The following is a 16,371-nucleotide window of genomic DNA, read 5'->3' as shown; positions in this document are numbered from 1 at the left end:
TAACAGCCGACTGATAGAGCTATATAGTTTTTTTTGTAAATATACATAAAAATAAGACATATTTACATAAATACAAATATTATACCCACATTTAAGCAGAAATCGAACCCGCAAACCGCGAAGCAGAAACAGGGCTACTACAAACTGCGCAAACGGGATATAAAAAGTATTTGTTTCGATTACGTGATCGGAACTTATATAAATAAAATATAATATATAATATACTCAAAGATTTACTTTTAGTCGATTACGAAAAAACCTAACATAAAACGAATTAAATTGTACACCGCACTCAGTTCGTCCGACGTGAGGAAAAATTGAATATTAAAATGTAAACCAAAACGATAGATGTAATGTATACCGTAAAACTTCAGACACTTAGTATTTTAGTAATTCATACTGTATTTGATACATAATGGAGCCTTAATTTGTTAATTAAAACTCAATATACTTTTAAATTTTAATTAATTGCTTTTAATACGATGTGACATGTTGAGAAGTTAAATTAGGAAGGGCCGGAAAAAGTTATAGATAATACAAGATTATGCAAAAGACAATGAAATTCTACAAAGGAACTACAGATAATAATTTTACAAGAAATAATGCAAACTACAGATAACAACTAATTAACTAATATTAGATATACTACAATAATTCTACAATTACTATTATTAGAAAAAATATATAAACTAGATTGCCTTGCGCGGCAACATCCTCCCGCCTCGTTGAAAGGAAGCCCTTTCAACCTTGAAGATCTTCAGCAGTTGGTAGAGGACAGAGGCGCACAAGTGGCCGCCGTACGCAGCCTCTAGTGGTGGACAAGTCCGCGACCCTGGATACGCCGTCTGGACCCGGGAACAAACGCGTCACTCGCCCAAGCCTCCAGCACAGCGGAGGCACGTGGTCTTCATGGATGAGAACCAAATCACCGACGTTCAGCTTGGCTTTGTTGGTTCTCCATTTGGTTCGCTGTTGTATTTCTGAAATGTATTCCCTCTGCCATCTTTGCCAAAAATGCTGATACATTTTTTCTATGCGTTCATATCGTTGCAGGGTGTTCTCGTTGTGGTTGTCAAATGCCTGTGTCGGCGGCGCAGTCAAAGGTCTTCCGATTAGGAAGTGTCCTGGGGAGAGGGAGAGGAGATCGTCAGGGGATGATGACATGGGACATAAAGGGCGACTGTTAAGTATCGCCTCCACTTGCGTAAACAAAGTTAAAAGTTCTTCGAATGTGACATGACTGTTGCCCATGACACGTTTTAAATGGTATTTAGCGGACTTAATGCCACTTTCCCAGATCCCGCCGAAATGTGGCGCTCGACTTGGTGAGAATACAAATTTAATAGTTTCTTGAGTGGCAAAGTCAGACAGAGACTCCTGATTGGTTTTTAAAAATTGCCCTAACTCTTTGGCAGCGGCGACAAAATTTCTACCATTATCGCAAAATATTTCCGCTGGCTTACCTCTTCGTGCAATAAACCTTCTAAGCGTCATTATAAATGCATTTTTGGACAAATCACTTACGGCCTCTAAGTGGACGCATTTGAAACGTAAGCAGACAAATAAGCAAAGGTAACATTTTATGAGTTTACTGCCACGACCTTTACGGTTTAATATTTGAAAAGGACCGGCGAAGTCCAGACCGACGGAGATAAACGGGAAATCTGGGTTAATTCTCTGAGCTGGGAGATTACCCATCAGAGGGCATAAAGTTTTGCCGCTAACGCGTCGGCAGCGCGTGCAGTTTTCTACCGTGCGCCGAGCGAGTCGCCTTCCATTTATAGGCCACACTCGTTCCTTGACTAGGGACAACAACAATTGAGGTGGCGCGTGCATATTTTTGTTATGCTCGTGAACAAATATAAGTTTTGTAAGTCGATGGGATGCATGGAGTAAAATTGGGTGTTTCTTTTCGTACGAGTAATTAGAGGCATCGATTCTGCCACCGACTCGGATTAACTTCTCGCTCATAAAAGGTGACAACGATAAAATTTTAGCTTTGGGACTTAACAATTTATTTTTACTAAGAGTTTCGTACTCTGTGGGAAAAGAATCGACTTGAGCCATTACACATAGTCCGTTGAATGACTGGCTCAGCTCATCTACGGTTAAATTTCCCAGCCGTTTATTTTTAGTGTTTCTCGAATTATAAATGAATCTGTGAACATAAGCAAAGGAACGTTGAAGTCGATTAAATGAAGAATAATTTTCAAAATTAATAAATGGTTCCGCAACAGTAGTAGTATTTGATTTTATTTCAGGAATTACAATGTTTTTATTGCATTTTAACACGGGCCAATGATTTTCATGTTTAACTAAAAATTTAGGTCCGCACCACCACAGATCCAGGGATTGCAGGCTAGAAGCATCTACACCACGGGAGATCAAATCAGCCGGATTTTCAGCAGTGGGTACGTACCGCCAGGTTGATGGGTAAGTAATTTCTAATATTTCTGTGATACGATTTGCCACAAATGATTTTAACTGTGTAATATTATTTTTCAGCCAAGCCAGAACTATGCTCGAGTCAGACCAGTAAAGCACGCGATCAGGTTTGTAGCGCAGCGAGTCCAGTACAGCTCTGCTGAGCCTCGCAGCCAGCAGTGCGGCACAGAGCTCGAGACGTACTATCGTCGTGGGCTTCACAGGTGAGATTTTAGACTTACTGCATAAAAGTTTTACAGTGACGTCACCGTTTGCAGCAACAGACCTCATATAAACGCAACTGCCGTAGGCGACTTGTGAGGCGTCGCTGAAAACATGCATTTCAATTGATGTAGGGGAGTCACATATAACTGGCCTGGTTATATTTAAACCTTGAATAAAAGGTAAGTTGTCAGCAAAACTATTCCACTCTTCTTTAATGATATCTGGGACTGGTTCGTCCCAGTCAAGTTTTTCTTTCCACGATTTTTGTAAAAGAATTTTAGCTTTTACTATGCAAGGGCTAATCAAACCTAAGGGGTCAAAAATTTTGAATGAATTTGACATTATATATCTTTTAGTAATTTTTTCAACGGAAGGAGGAGTTTTTGTAGGAAAATTAAACGTGTCATGCGTAGGACTCCACCCTAGTCCGAGAGTGCTCGAGGACTCACTTATAGTTAAATGTTCATGGATGTTTATGCTTGAGTCCACGAACAAAGTAGGTAAGTTACTCTTATATTTTCGTAAGTTAAAACATCCTAATCTCAAAGCCTCCGCGACTGACCTTTGTATGTACCGCAGTTCGTTTTCGTCATTAGATCCTGTAATAAGGTCGTCTACATAAAAATCCTTTTGTATTATAGTTTTTATGAGCGGATCGTGCTGCTCCTCCCCGAGCTGCGACAGGCATCGAGTGCTTAAATAACTCGCGCTTGCGGTGCCGTAAGTCAGAGTATTTAATCGTAGCGTTCTAAGGGGCTCGGACTCATCTCCTCTCCAAATAACAAGTTGCAAGTCCCGGTCTTCAGTATTCACTTGAACCTGGCGGTACATCTTTTCGATGTCGCCAGACAAGATAAACCGGTACTGCCTTGCTCTCACGAGTATGGAGAAGAGAGAATCCTGAACATTTGGCCCAGTCATTAAAATGTCGTTTAAGGAAACTCCGGTGGAGGAGGCAGCGGAACCGTCGAATACAACGCGGAGTGCAGTGGATTCGCTATTTTTAAACACGGCGTGGTGACATAAAAAATAACCTGGGGTAGGTTTTAAAATTGCTGACTCACTGAGATGCCCTAACTCGGCATATTCACGAATAAATTCCGAATATTTAGACTTTAACGCCGGATTACGCTTGAATTTGCGTTCTAAATTTAAGAAACGTTTTTTCGCTAAATTATACGAGTCCCCGAGACAATCAGGAGATTCGGTTAAAGGCAATTTGACTTCAAACCTGCCGTTACTCAAGCGTACAGTGTGAGTCATGAAATGTTTCTCGCATTCTTGCTCCTTTGGGGTAAGAAATGGTTTATTGGGAACCTGTTCAACCTCCCAAAATTTAACTAACAAATTCTCAATATTGTTTTCTTTATTACTATTTTTAGATATTGCATTAAAATTGCAATGAATTCTTCTTTTGTTATTTATTACATTAATTGGACCTGATATTAACCAGCCTAACCGTGAATTTCGCAAATGAGGATTTTTAGGCCCCAAGGAGTGGTGTTCACTACCCAAGAGGTCCCAGAAAATGTCTGCTCCAATTAAAACTTCAATTGAAGCCGGGTGATTAAATTCAGGATCTGCCAATGGTAAATTTTTAGGAATATTAAGATTTTTAATATCTATTACGCATTTAGGTATATTACTTGTAAGCTCCTTTAGAACAAAGCATGATAACTTAACTTTAAATGAATCATTTAATGAATTTATTTGAGCGATACAGCTTTCAGTTATGTTATTGTTGTGATTATTACCGATACCTATGACCTTTAGACAGTCACTGGGGTATGATTTTAATGACAATCTTTCTTTTAAAGATTTCGTGATAAAGGAGGACTCGCTACCACAATCTAATAGGGCACGGACCTTTTCCTTTTCATTAGTGCTAGGGTTCACTACTTCGATAACCGCCGTGGAGAGAAGTACTTGATTGGACCCTAAATTGGAAACATTAGCCGCAGACGAGACTGAGCTTACAACAACTGAATTATTGACAACACTCTGTTTAGATTCATGCAACAAACTATTGTGTTTTTGCTTACACTCTCGGCACGGACCGAAGCGGCACTCGCTTACTGGGTGACCTTGCCTGAGACAATTGGCACACAATTTGTATTTGGTCACGTCTGCTAACCTCTCTTGGATGCCCTTTTTAATAAAGATAGGACATTCAAAAACTTTATGATTTTCGCTGCATATAATACACACAGAAGTGAATGACTTGACTTGATTTGAATTTAAAGAGCCTTTTGTTTTTTGATTAATACCTACAAATGATTTTGTATTATTTCGTTTATGATTATTGTTACTGTTATTACTAGAGGTAGGTGCAGAGGGCGCTGGCCGTGAGATCACTGGTAAGTGTTTAACATTATTATCATATTTATTACGATTAAGTGCCTCTAAGACATCAGCACGATCAATTAAAAATTTATGAAATTGATCCAAAGTCGGGACATCATCGAGAGTGTTACGGTACTCCTCCCACTTCATCAGAGTCCGGCTGTCAAGCTTAGAGGACAACATAAAAATTATCAAGATATCCCATCTATCAGTCGGCTGGCCTAAGCTAGCCAAGGCACGTAAGTTTTTAGTGACATGATCAACCAAAAAGCGTAAAGACCTTTCAGACTCTCGGGTGTGAGCTTGTATATTAAACAAAGAACTTAAGTGATGATTAATTAATAATCTTTTGTTATTATAACGATCTCCGAGAAGCTGCCAGGCATTCGCATAGTTAACCGAAGACACTTCCAGGTTGGATATAATCCGGGCTGCATCCCCTTCCAGATAGGATATAAGATAATGAAATTTGTGTATAGCTTTTATACGATCATTGTTGTGAATTAAATTTTCAAAGGTATCACGAAATTCAAGCCAGCGGAAATATGCACCATCAAATTTAGATATTTGAATTTGAGGTAATTTAAACCCTAGATCCTGATGGTCGTGAGAACACTGAGCCTCAACAGCGATTGAGTTTCGTCGCTCGGTCTCAAGATTATTTTGCCTATCAAGTATGGACTTAGCCATAGCTATGTTTGAAATTATATTATTTTCAGAGGCCTCACGCTCATCAAGCTCCGTAGACAAATTTTCAGAATTAAGAATCTCAATCTCACTTTGTATTTCATCAAACTTCAACGATAAACTCTCAAATTTATTTAACTTTAAACTTAACTCGGCAAGGGATATATTTGAAATCTCCTCTTGCGCATTAATTGTAATTAAATAATTTTTAAATTTAGTAATCTGTCCCCTAATTGAACTTCTCATTGTAATTAAATTGGTTAATTTATCTTAATGAGTGAGACTTGAATGCTTATCGGACTTAGACATGTTTAAGCAAAATAAGTTTCAAAAAATAGTCAAGAAAATATAATTTAAAAAAGTAGGTATTCTCACGCTCCTCAATAGGTCACTGGGAAAGTGGCAGGACAGCTGATCGAGATCATTAACTCGTAAACAAGTTGTCTATCCTGGAATAATTCAAATATTTTATGTAGATATTTAATAACAATCTAAATATTTTAATATGATGCAATAAATTATTGTTAATCAAGAACAAAAGGCTAATTTTATCTAACTATGCATTAAAAATCTTGTATTATTACTTATTATTGTTTAACAAAGAAATTTATATTATTAATTAACAAAGAAATATAACTTTATAACTTGTAATTTTATTTAAAAAAGAAAATGTATTATAATTTATAACTATTTAATTACTGTTTTAAACATGGGCCACCATTTATTTAAACAATTAGAAATAAGACTGTAGATTTAAGAGAAAAATAAGTTAGATGCTTGGTACTTGTTGGTTAAAGTACTTTATTGAAGCATCTTTTAATGTATTTAACGCTGATTTTGTAAATTAATTTTAATAATTTACGCAAGCGGAGTGATATTAACACTAAATATGTAATTTTAAACCTTCCAAAAGAAAATTGTTTGCAATTTTGACTAAAGGATAGGTAGGTGAATTGGTTAGGAAGAACAAAGGATGGACACTTATCTTTGCAGACTGCGCCGCAGGAGTTGGTACTTTAGATATACCATGCCTCTAGCTTCATCGTAGTCCAGATCAGTTTTACTCCAGCCTTAATATTTGTTCTATTGTTCCATTTGTTCAATCTTCTTGCCTTTGTTGCATGCGCACCACGTGGCGGTGCCGGTACGATTTATGTTATTTTTGTTAATTTATTCAATTATTGACGGATTCCCCTCATGGGCCACCAATTTATGTATTTGATACATAATGGAGCCTTAATTTGTTAATTAAAACTCAATATACTTTTAAATTTTAATTAATTGCTTTTAATACGATGTGACATGTTGAGAAGTTAAATTAGGAAGGGCCGGAAAAAGTTATAGATAATACAAGATTATGCAAAAGACAATGAAATTCTACAAAGGAACTACAGATAATAATTTTACAAGAAATAATGCAAACTACAGATAACAACTAATTAACTAATATTAGATATACTACAATAATTCTACAATTACTATTATTAGAAAAAATATATAAACTAGATTGCCTTGCGCGGCAACACATACCGATAACGGAAAATGGGTTTTGATGTTATAAGGAAATTGAAGCTGCCGGCTTCGGGACAGAAACGTGAGAATCTGCTGAGATAATTATCCACCTGGGAACTGCTAACAACGTCAATATAGCCTCAGGGCTTTTAACTTGTACACACATTGTTTCTTTTTGATACGTAAACATACTACTATGAAAATAATAATGAATATTAAAAGTCTGAAGAATTTTTTTGCTTTTCTCCTTAATTTAAGGTACACGGCATATAAGGAGAAAAGATTCTTATGCCCAGCTGTGGGCTATTACAAGCTGAACCAATCAATCAATCAATTATAAGTACGACTACAGGTTGTCATCGTTGCTTTCTATTTTAGCGTCGATAATGTTTAGAATTATTTGAAAATATCAATGAGTAACTTTAAATCATTACATAGTATAAACGGTTATAAGTTATAACTACATTCAAATGTAAAATAATTTATTAAACTTTTTTTTTTGTGAAATGTAAAATTGTTTGATCTTAAATATTGTTATGTTCGTTATAAGAAAAAGCTGTCAATGTCGGACCATCCTAGCAATTCTAAACAGTATTAGAACTGCTAGTCTGAAGCTACAAATATTTTATATAGTAAAAATGGCATGGACAACTAAGAGCCCGTGGATGTCGTTAATATAATACAATAAATAAAAGTAAATGTAAATTTTTATTGTACATAATTTACGTTTGTGTAATAAATATTTATCTTAAAATCTCTAAAATCTCGATTAAAATTATATATTAGAATTGTGTTTGCAGGCAAGCGAAGAAAAACCGTCTTCAATTATATCGACAAGTAATACAACGTAGGTAGACGAAATAATAGTCAAGTAAATACGCATTATCAAAGATTACTCCAAAACTTGTAATCAAATCTCGATGAAATTTAAATGTGACCACATGATAAACACCGGCTTTCGATTAAATTAAAAATCATCAAAATCGGTACACCCAATAAAAAGTTATGCGGATTTTCGAGAGTTTTCCTCGATTTCTCTGGGATCCCGTCATCAGATCCTGGTTTCCTTATCATGGTATCGCACTAGAGATATTTCCTTTCCAACAAAAAAAGAATTATCAAAATCGGTTCATAAACGACAGAGCTATCCCCGAACATACATACGGTCGAATTGAGTAACCTCCTCCTTTTTTTTGAAGTCGGTAAAAAATAAAACGTACTTTAATCCATTTAAAAGTTTGTATACAGTTTACGTATTTGAAAATTTATTTGTTCATCCATACTAAAATAAAGGTATAAATTAGCACTCAACAAAAGTACGATATCAAACAAAGGAAAATTGTTTACGAAAGTCTAAAATAAAATTAGTTTACGCTTAATGAGTGTTCGTCATTTCGTAATTATTCTATTGAGTTTTATATTAATAGTATTATAATTATATAAAGCGATAAAAAAAAAGAAATTTGGGTGAATCATTTTATTGCTACGAAACGAAAAAGATGCAAATTTTGTTTACTTTATCGCTTGTTCATGTGAAGAGCCCTATTTATCCCTAAACGAGCCACTTTACCTAAAAGTTCAGTCGTAGAGATTTGCATTTAAAAATCGCTACTCCCCTGGTTATATTCGCATAGTAATCATTTGAACATATTGGGATACTGTACTAAGATTGTTTTGAAAAAATGTTTTTTAAATAAACGTTTTTTTTTTCTTTTTTGAAAAAACTTTTTCGGATTTTATTGCGGTTTTTATTTTTTTTTTGATGAGAGAATTGGCTAAATTCTTTATTGCCGTAACCACACAGCATATACCAATTTAAAGACAAAGAAAATTATTGTATTTGTTCGTAAATTAACAAAAAAAAAAAAATTTACATTGACAAGTATCCAAAAAAAAATTAGTCGAAAAAATAATCAATTAAAAACGCATTATTAGGGATTACACAAAAAAAGTGCTCATCAAATCTCGATCACAATTAAATAAGAACACAGAACAAGAAGTAGCTTCAAAACATAAAAATTATAATCAAAATAGCTACACTCAGTAACAAGGTCTGAGGTAACTCAAATAAAATAAAATGAATACAGAAAAGAGTTCGGATAAAAAATTAATTTCTAATAAAAATGTATTTCTCTATTTAATTAAAAGGTAGGCAGTTTTTACTATCATAATGCGAACGTAGCTATTTGAATGCGACTTTAGCCCCCAGTTGACCTCGATAATTATATATTTATTACAAATAAATAGCGCTTAGTATAAACTCTGTAAACAGCAGATAACCTCTAACGAACTGACTACAAGAAAACATGCTTTCGTTGTAAGCTACATTAAACTGATATAATACAATAAGCACATTTTTTATCTATTATTTATGTTTCTTGTATTAGGGTTATGTATAACGTCAACGGTAAAACCATACATACAAAAAGTACCTTTAAACATTCTGAACATTAGGAAACATAAGGCGAGATATTTGTCGCTTAACATCTGTTTATTGTAAAAATTATGAAAGAGCTCGTGCCTAATACAGTTAATAGCACTTAAGAAAACAAAACGCGCGAACATTGTGCCAAGAGTAAAACTAGGGGTAAATAAGGTAATAGACGCCTTAATAAGGTAGGTAAGAGTGTCTACTGGTGTTGATATTTTGTATTATCTTATTAATTATTTTCCGGCGCCATTTTATAGCTCTGGAAATTGTATCGATGATGTTGGACAGAGATTTTGACACAAGAACTTCGTGAAATCTGAAGAGGTTTGAAATTCGAATTTCGTCATACAAATTTCGATTTCCTTAAATTGTATTTCAATTTCATTTCTTTTATACGCAGTAATGACAAAGTTAAACGTAACTAGAGGGCCTTATGAAATTTGTTTTTAATGAGTTATCCAAAGAAAATGTCTTCGGAGGTAGAGTTGAGATGCGAATTATTCGAAAGGGCTACAAAGTTACTCCAAAAAGTTGGAAGTCGTGATTTAAATTCCAAGTTAATTAACTGTCACTGACAACAGAACGGGCTGACGCCGCCCAATAAAACGTTATGCTTGCCATCTAATAGGTCATATATTCGTAAGTCTGAAATTTGAAATGATAATAAAAGCAAAATATTGGTTTTCGTGGAAATTGGTTCATTTTAATGGAATACTTTTTTGCCAACTTTTACTTCAAAAGAAACGAAAATCAAATATGTGTTAGGTTATTTCGGAGTACCAGTATAATATATATTGTGAATATAATTTACTGGCATTTATTAATGTCTTGATTTTCTAAAGAAAACTCTTTACCAAATATATTATATCTTTCTAAGATTTGAATTATACTTTTGTTCTCATTTCGTAAATGAGTATGATTAAATACATTATCGAAATAAAATAATCTGTTTGGCATAATTAAACACGGTGTACCTGTCTATTTATTCGAGAGGTTGGAGTGGGCGAGAGACGTTAACACCACACATTTTACACGGTCTACTCGCTGCGCACTGTCTATGCCGGTTCACCGCACGGCAGCATTTAGGGGTTGCTTTAAATACGCAGCAACCAAGTGCTGGAACAACCTCCCTCCTCCTCTGCGGGACCTTTGTACTAAAGCAAGCTTCAAGCGTCAATATAAAAAGTATTTATTGGAGGTACAAAAGAAAGATTAGTTTTTTTTCTCTGTAGCTGTGAATTTTTTTTTTCTCTCTTTTCTTTTAAATGTTTATGCGAGTATAATGTTTATTTAAGTATCTATCTCATTTCTATAATAAGTATTTTATTCTGGAAGCGTTTTCCTTGTGGTGCCAGTATTTCTATAGAACCTAGTAAATCCTATATGTATCCATTTATAATTATGTGTTTATATAATAAGCAAGCATATTTATGAGTATATATTTATATTTCAATTTATTCAATATAATAATGTAATAGATCGAATAAACGTATTATGCGGTATACTTTTTTGTGTTGTTCATATCGCGTTTTTTCCTTTATTAATATGTATTGTTTTACAGTATTTTATATAATCTATGGATTTCTATGTTTATGTATGTATCCATGTGTATGTGTATTTCTATCAGAGTGCCGCCAAAATGAAAATTAATTACAAAACTTAGGGTGGTCCTGAAAACCAGTGTTAGGACTAACAGTCCTAACGTAAACTGAGGTCACACCTTTTTGTGAGGCATGCTGCAAACTTATATAAACAATGTATTTTGTTAAATACTTTAAATCGATAAGCTTTTGTTGTATCTCTTTTTTTGTTTTGTTTTACGTTTTACTCTTTGTAGTTAGTCCTTGTTGTAAATTATGTACTATGTGTTTTCTTTTTATATAATTTTAACCTGATGCAGTGTGTTTTTCACAAATAAATTTATTATTATTATTATTATTATTATTATTATTATTATTACTTATTTTTTACACAGATTCTTGAATTTTTTATCTATATCAATAAAAAAGACTAATTTTTGTTGTCTTCCTTTATCCTCGAGGATAATAACCACACACGTATGTACAAGTACGAAGTATAGTGTGTAAGTTATCATCACGGAACTGTTATCAGGCAATCATCTAATTGTGTTTGGTTGTCATAGAAAAAAATGACATTAACACACATCATTAACGTAGTTTGCTAAATAAAATGTTAAATACACAAAATAATTATCATTTTTGCTCGCAAACAAAAAATAATAGACTTTAATTTAAATTGACAAGTAATACAACATAGATAAACAAATAGTAAATTAAATACGCATTGTCAGATATTGCTCAATTTAAAGGGGTAGCCCCGGTCATAAAAAATACTCACTAAAAGCTATGAGGTACACATTAAAAAAACACGTTATTGTACCTTTCAATTTTATGGTGACTTAAATAAGCTCGTCACAATTATAGTTGTTTACAGATGCGCAATATATTTACTGCATTCAGGGCCGGTGCCACTGGTTATGGATGAAGATTTCCTGCAAATAACATACGAATAGACGATAGTTTGGGTTGTCTGGAAGAAATGGCTAAATAGCCATAAGTCCGCCCATTGCACTTCACAGTCTGTAAATATTTTTTTAAATGTGTTTATTGTTTATAATAGTTGTGGTGTACAATAAAGTATAAATAAATAAATAAATAATAAATAAAAATAAACTTTAACAGCAGGAGGTAAAATACATTATAGGGACCTCTTTCTCCTCAATTGATAAACTACATGTTTTAGATTCATATTTCGAATAGAAATATCTTATAGATATTGTGGAATTTGATTTTACAAAGGAATAACCAAATACAAAAAAAAAAAAACAATTTAAACAGGACCTCAGTTCGTTTATCCAGTTAGTGATAATTATTATCACTAAAGTACATTAAGGACATTGTAATATAAGACTAAGCTTCTAAAATAAGTTATGTTTAATAAGATATTTCTCGTGATGCTTGATACAGGTCTGTTCAATTTCTATTGCGAGGCTGAAAATTCGATGCTTCTGTCACGATATTAGAAAGTTGGATTTAAACTTAAATTCTAAGAACTTTGTAATTGTTTCTATTACGATTTGTAATTTCAATTTATATTAAGATAATAATTTGCTATCCCATAAAATCCAACAATAAAACAAGAATCAAAGAGAGTATTGTTAAAATAAATACAGATTTTCTTGATGTCTTGAATGTCCTCACGATATTTTTATACTTTCTAGGCAATGTATTCTTATATATTAATTAACTAAAAACAGAGATTAGGTGACTTCAAATGCAAATGGCCCATTATCACAATTTTTCTTCTAGCTCACTAAAGAGTTACTTTAACTTATCATTTTTTTTATTGATATACGTAAACTATAAAGGTACGAATATCAACAACAAAGACCACAAAGCTTAGCCTGTAATATAAAACCTTTTTAAGCAATTCACTGTCTAATTTATAACATTAAGCTAAGCATTTTATTTTATTAACCGACTTGATAATTCTTTTTTTGTTGGAAAGGAGATATCTCTAGTTTAGTACTGTGATAAGGAAACCAGGATTTGATGATGGGATCCCAGAGAAATCGAGGGAAACTCTTGAAAATCCGCAATAACTTTTTACTGGGTGTACCGATTTTAATAATTTTTAATTTAATCGAAAGCTGATGTTTGTCATATGGTCACATATAAATTTTATTGAAATCTGATAACTACTTTTTGAGTAATCTTTGATACGCGTAGTTACTTGACTATTTTTTCGTCGATCCACGTTGTATTACTCGTCGATGTAATTGAAGTCGGTTTTTTTTTCGTTTGCGAGCAAACACAATTATTTTATACAACACCAGAAGCATGCAAGCACATTGCACACGTGCACGACCCTATCACCAATTCATCCAGGAGCTCTGGTTACCTTAATCATCAACAGGAACACTGGCACACAGGAATACTGCTTTAAAACAGTATTATTTAGCTGTGATCTTCTGTAAGGTCGAGGTACGACCCCAGTCAACCCGACTGGGGTCGTACCTCATCCATATTTTGAGCAGAAAATACCTAAATGATAATATTTTAAGAACAGTGTCCTGCACAACCTTATATAATATAAGGTGAGATAATCTCACAAATTATTATTTAATAATTGTTTGTTCTCGAAAAAAAAAAAACAAACACGGCTTCGAATACGCATTATTAGAATTACTTAAAAAGTCATAATTGTGTTTGCTCGCAAACGAAAAAAAACGACTTCAATTACATCGACAAGTAATACAACGTAGGTAGACGAACAAAATTAACAAACGCACTAGTCGTCCCTACGATTATCGAGGGTTTTTCTCAATTCCTCTAGGATTCCATCATCAGATTCTCGTTTCCTTATCATGGTATCAGACTTGGGATATCTATCTCCCGTAGCGTGCATTTCATATAGGCAGAAAGGCCTACCTTGGCATGCTACTAAAATGATATATAAAATATGCACATTACATATTTTTGAAAAAGACATAATTCATTTTAAATCCGCTTCAAATTCAAAAACCCGCCATCATATATGCGATATCAGTGCTTCGCTCGAATCGACGACGGGCCTTTTATGAAACTTCTGCCTATAATCGCTTATCAAATGTTAGCAATGACAGTAGGACATTATATAATCCTACAATTTTATAATGTCGCGCGTCATATGGAATACGAACAAAGTATTGTGTTTTTAACATTAGTCGGTTTAACAATGACAGGAGGCACTGCCTAAGAATAGCCTGTCAAATCGAATTGTCTTGAATTTGATACCGTTTGTAGTAATAATTATGATTTTTAACACGGTCGCATAATCGCATCCGCCATTCGAATCATTTCACAGAGTAATATTATGACAATTCACTTTGAATTTTTCGTTTGTGCGTTCTTGTTATTAGTCAAAATATTAATATATTAGTGATGAATAAGTTTATTTTCGAAATAGGTAACGGAGATATGTGTTTGAAGAAAGTTAAATAGTGCATCCAAATTCAACACGCTCGATTTTACGGATAAATTAAAAATTGTTCAGGGCTATCGATTTAAGATATAAATAACAATGACGTTATAATTTTTCATTTATTAATAAATAAACAAGTACTTTCATTAAGCATACAATTTGGTAACTAATTAATAGTGTTATCATTGATTTCCTATGCTTGACACAAACGAAATTATCAGAGTGCCGGCCTTATGAGGTCACTATGTCTATCCAGTAACTGATTTGTTTGATAAGCATCAGTTGGTTGCTGTACGTGTATTTGTATGCCTACATTATTAGTATACCTAAATGCATTTTACGTTTCCAATAATTTACTTGTCTGTTCTTGAAATTATCTAAAAGCCTCTAATCCCAATAAAATTGAAATAAATTAGGAGAAAATTGCGAGAAAGTAAGTGGCTGTTCATATATTTTTTTAGACTGCCTACCATGTCTGAAAACCTCATGCATACCACTGGATATCTCCTTTACAACAAAAGAAACAAAAAAAAAAATATCAAAATCGGTTCATAAACGACGAAGTTATCCCGAACATACATAAAAAATATATATTGTATATACGGTCAGTGGCTAAAAATCAAAAACATATTTATTTAAACAGGCTTCAACAGCACCTTAGAATCGTCACTCTACAAATCAAAACTTTGAAGTGATTATTATTTTTAAAAGGGACGTTACCATCGAAATGTAGGTTCTGCAGAGAAGAATTGGCAAGAATCTCCGCAGTTACTCTTCGGAAAATAATATACGTATTATAGTTGACCCCGCAAACGATGTTTTGCTATATATGTTACTCACCGCTTTAACCCCCTCATAACTTTGGGTGTGAAAAATAGATGTTGGTCGATTTTCAGACCTACTCGATATACACACAAAATTTCATAATAATTGGTCCTACCATTTCGGTGGAGTATGGTAAGTAACATTGTGACACGAGAATATATAAGATAAACTGTGTTTAGCACAAAATTGCATGATAAGCATCAGCTTTATCGATCCAGCAAGAACCTGGATACAATTATAGATAAAAAAAAATAGTCAAATTGAGATTCTCCTCCTTTTTTGAAGTCATAATGATAGAAAAAATAGCCAGAGCTGGTAGTAGAACAAAAAGTTTTAGTTGTTTCATTAGCCACCAGCTGTCATAAAACGAAGGATATCGATGGACTGTAATTATATTATATGTGTTTATTTAGGACATCAACAGAGAACAATTAGTAAACAATGCCTTAATTATAAATATAAATATACCTAAGGTATAAATGATGCCTCAATTAGGTAACATAATATTTATTTCTAACAAAAATAATTGATTTAGGACTTATTTATTTAAAAATATGCTTTATTTTTTTTCCAAAAATTACATACAATATGAAATCTTCAAAACAATTTCCAGAATATCATGTGATTTATTTTGGAATAAGAAATAGAAAGAATTTTTTTTATCGTTTCACAAGTCTTTGATTTAATTTTAATAAACTAGGAGCTGTATAGGTATACTAACAACGTGTAAACCGCTCCGGTGAAGCAAACGTTTTTTTATTTTATTTTTTGTAAAAGCTTTTACACGAACTACGAGTTCAATTAAAAGTTCTCTTTTTGGTTCGTGTTTCTTAATAAAGGAAGTTGATTGTTCACTTTCATATTTAGGTTTTATTTCGTGTTATTTTTAATAGTTCTGCGCTGTATTTACAATTTCAACACTTTTATTTATTTTTTTCAAA

At 33.3% G+C, this 16,371-nt stretch overlaps 2 protein-coding genes across 2 annotated transcripts; both read right to left on the bottom strand.

Moving 5' to 3' along the window:
- Window positions 1–448: 448 nt before the first annotated feature.
- LOC123656907 lies at window positions 449–1,658 on the bottom strand. The gene has a single exon (XM_045592520.1). It carries the CDS (start codon window positions 1,492–1,494, stop codon window positions 742–744), a length of 753 nt encoding a protein of 250 aa, XP_045448476.1. The 5' UTR covers window positions 1,495–1,658; the 3' UTR covers window positions 449–741.
- A 62-nt stretch (window positions 1,659–1,720) lies between these two features.
- On the bottom strand, window positions 1,721–5,682 carry LOC123657149. The gene is made up of 4 exons (XM_045592728.1): window positions 4,078–5,682; window positions 3,099–3,966; window positions 2,420–2,957; window positions 1,721–1,802 (listed from the first exon to the last, which is right to left on the bottom strand). Exons 1-4 carry the CDS (start codon window positions 5,680–5,682, stop codon window positions 1,721–1,723), a joined length of 3,093 nt encoding a protein of 1,030 aa, XP_045448684.1.
- Between the last annotated feature and the right edge of the window lie 10,689 nt (window positions 5,683–16,371).

Source organism: Melitaea cinxia, chromosome 10 (assembly GCF_905220565.1).
Source record: "Melitaea cinxia chromosome 10, ilMelCinx1.1, whole genome shotgun sequence".
Lineage (NCBI taxonomy): Eukaryota > Metazoa > Arthropoda > Insecta > Lepidoptera > Nymphalidae > Melitaea > Melitaea cinxia.
This window is presented reverse-complemented; position numbering and strand designations above follow the sequence as displayed.

Excerpts from the sequence above, each read along its gene's own strand:
- LOC123656907 (XM_045592520.1), bottom strand. The coding sequence starts at position 1,494 with ATGACGCTTAGAAGGTTTATTGCACGAAGAGGTAAGCCAGCGGAAATA.
- LOC123657149 (XM_045592728.1), bottom strand. The coding sequence starts at position 5,682 with ATGGCTAAGTCCATACTTGATAGGCAAAATAATCTTGAGACCGAGCGA. Across the intron at positions 3,967-4,077 it reads TAATATCAGGTCCAATTAAT|GTTCCCAATAAACCATTTCT; the intron begins GTAATAAATAAC and ends GAGGTTGAACAG. Across the intron at positions 2,958-3,098 it reads CCATGAACATTTAACTATAA|GTTTGATTAGCCCTTGCATA; the intron begins GTGAGTCCTCGA and ends TTGACCCCTTAG.